Source organism: Acanthisitta chloris, unplaced genomic scaffold, assembly GCF_000695815.1.
Source record: "Acanthisitta chloris isolate BGI_N310 unplaced genomic scaffold, ASM69581v1 scaffold4705, whole genome shotgun sequence".
Taxonomy (NCBI): Eukaryota; Metazoa; Chordata; class Aves; order Passeriformes; family Acanthisittidae; genus Acanthisitta; species Acanthisitta chloris.
The window spans coordinates 14257-17015 of NW_008675217.1; the positions used below are offsets into that span (position 1 = coordinate 14257).

A 2759-nucleotide genomic window follows, 5' to 3' on the forward strand; every position below is an offset into this window, starting at 1 on the left:
TTTATCAAGAAGTTTGTGACATATTTGCACTTTCTTGCATAATAATACAGTTTCATAGGTTTCTTCATAAACCAGACAGGAAAAGAAAGGGCAGTATTTGACTTCAATTTACATCGTACGAGCTTGAAACTTCTTTAAGTGCAGGACAGACATGTATGTTGAACCTACTAGAGTAATACATTAGTAATTCTGATTTCTGGGCTAAGATACATACTTTTTGCAAATTAATTTTTTATATATTGTCTATGGCAAGACAGTGCCAATTTCCTTATTAATTTGCTATTTTAAACTTGATAAATGTGAAAACTGTAAACTTTAGTTTTGAGTCACTCCAGTTCCTCAATGCTTCAAATGTACACAAGTGTTATGAAAATAATGTTATGTACACGTTAGAGGTTTCTGAAATTTATATATCTTGCTAAAAGTGTCAGTTCTGTGTTCTAATGGTGAAATTATGTCTTTTTTTTAATACAAATTTGCTACAAATGTAAAACTGCATGTGAATTTGAAGTAAAAATATATTGTTGTGAATATCTGATCTGGGAAAAATTATAGAAGCATTTTTCTACTTCTTTTAAAATTATTATTGTTTGCTTCGAGGTTTTATTTTATTTGATTTTCTTAAATTATTTCAACGTGTTTTCAGTAATAATGAAAACGTTTACACTTAATGGCGTTCAGAAAGAAACAAGTCTTAACATGTGATAACCTGGAAGAACCTAACAGCTTAATAATTTCCAGTTTATTAATTCTTACGTTGTCCTAAATTATGGTGAGACAAAACATGCAAATTACTTTTGCTTGACAATTTTTTTGAGAAAGTAGCATCCATTTTCTGAATGGAAAGATATAAAAAGTGGTTTTCCAAAGAGAGGAATAAGAAGAATGTAATACTTTTTCAAGACATACGTAGAAGGTAGATTTGATAGACATGTCAGGTTGTTTTTTGGGTATGCTCTGTGTAAGTGTATAAAGTTATGTTCAGAAGACAGTTGTAATAAATGCAGTATGTTACGACCACAGCATGTTCCAAAGCTGTTGTACTTTAATTCAGCAGGGAGTTGTTTGGAGCTCAAAGTTGTTCCAACTCATTGCTGTATTTGAGACAAATTTGGTAGTTCTTCTGCACAGAAGTTTTAAGAAAATGCCTATATTTTGAAATGGAGGCTTGCAGGTAGAGATATGGTTTATGTCTGAGGAATAGAGTATTTTCTTATTATATTTTCTTGCTTTCACCAAGTCCTGGGGGTTTTTTTGTACGTTTAAAAATACTGTAAGAAATAAAAATTAAATGGTGGCACTAAGTAATAACATGTGCTTTTAAATTTTATTTAACTTCATTGTACGTTTTCCAAGTCCCATATCACCAAGTGTTTGTGTTCATTTGTTTTTTAGCTTATTTGCACTAATCTTGATGAACTCAGGGAATTAATCACAAAGATTGAGAAAGAACTCAAAGATCTGGAGGACATTAAAAAGAAATCGGTATGTGACATTACAAGCTTTCTCTTGTATGGATATAAAGCAATGCCAGTTACTTACTGAGGCCTGTCAGCTGAAGGTTTTTACCTTGTTCAGTAACTGCATGAAACCTCATAAGGTTGATGCCTGGAGACTGTAATCTTAATCTTTCCTGTTTGTAGTGATCTATTCACAATGCTTTTATGACAAGAGAATTCAGTAACTGCATTAACACTTCGCCAAAACAAAATGCGAGTAGTGATAATCCCTTAGCAGGGATAGCTCATTTCTCTTAAACGTGTGACCATTCTGCCCTGATGACAAACTCTAGCCAACAAGCAGTTACAGGATAGAATTCTTCATATCTGCCTATGCATATCAGCGTATATGCCTGTGCTGTCAGAACTTCCAGTGAGTGGACTCTTGCACTGTTTATTAGGATTGCTAATTCCTTTTGTTTGCAAGTGAGTTATTAAAATGGGCTTTGTTTAATTTTTATTGAAGTAGGTTGTGCAGGAGACTGTTTTATCTGGCTTTTGCTATCACCGTAGGTACAAATTTTACACATACACACTGGATCTCTCAGTCTATGCAGCTGAAAACATCAAAGGAATAACGGTTAGGCAAGATAATCCAGTATTTTGGGGCTTTTGTAGGGGGCAGTGATTCTAATTAGGATGATGGATGGGTTTAAATACATGAATAGTACTCATTGAAAAGGTTTTCTGCAGTGAACTCTTCTTCCTTTTCTTTCATTGTAGTTCTGATTATTAAACCCTTGGTAGGCATTTCTGTGGCATTTCTATGAAAAGTAGTAGTTAAAAATGTTGCTTTTTCTATACTTAGAAGTTAGACTGCTTTTAATTTAGGTGAATGCCTATAGTCTCATGCAGAAAAAGTTTATTCTTAAATTATTTAAATAGGGGAGAGAGATGTGGTAGGAGAGAGGCAGTATAAATTAGGACTCTGAAAGACAAACTTCAGTGCAGACAAAGCAGAATAATTGTTAAAATATCCAAAGGAATAAACCCAGCCTTATCTTGAAATTATTTTGTAGTGCCAAATTTCAAATTGATTTTATGATAATAATGTCAAGAGGTTATCAGAAAGGCTATGTCAACAAGAGAAGAAAAAGCCAAAAACGAGAGTAGGCTACAACATACCAAAAATTTTAGTGTAGGTGAGAGTTTTAGTTGCTGGTAAAACTATCTGAACAAGACTTCTTCAAGGGTAGACGAATGCTAAATATGTCATAATTGCTCTTAGAACTGAAATCTGATAATGTCATTATGTAAGTA

General features: G+C 33.1%; 1 protein-coding gene across 1 annotated transcript in view; it reads left to right on the forward strand.

Moving 5' to 3' along the window:
- The window catches only part of KIAA2026 (KIAA2026 ortholog), a gene marked incomplete at its 5' end in the record, with an annotated part of 31706 nt that overhangs the window by 10306 nt on the left and 18641 nt on the right, over nt 1–2759 (forward strand). Inside the window, one exon of the mRNA XM_009075639.1 lies at nt 1396–1485. Within this exon, the coding sequence (XP_009073887.1) occupies nt 1396–1485 (90 nt within the window). The remainder of the gene's footprint in view (nt 1–1395; nt 1486–2759) is intronic.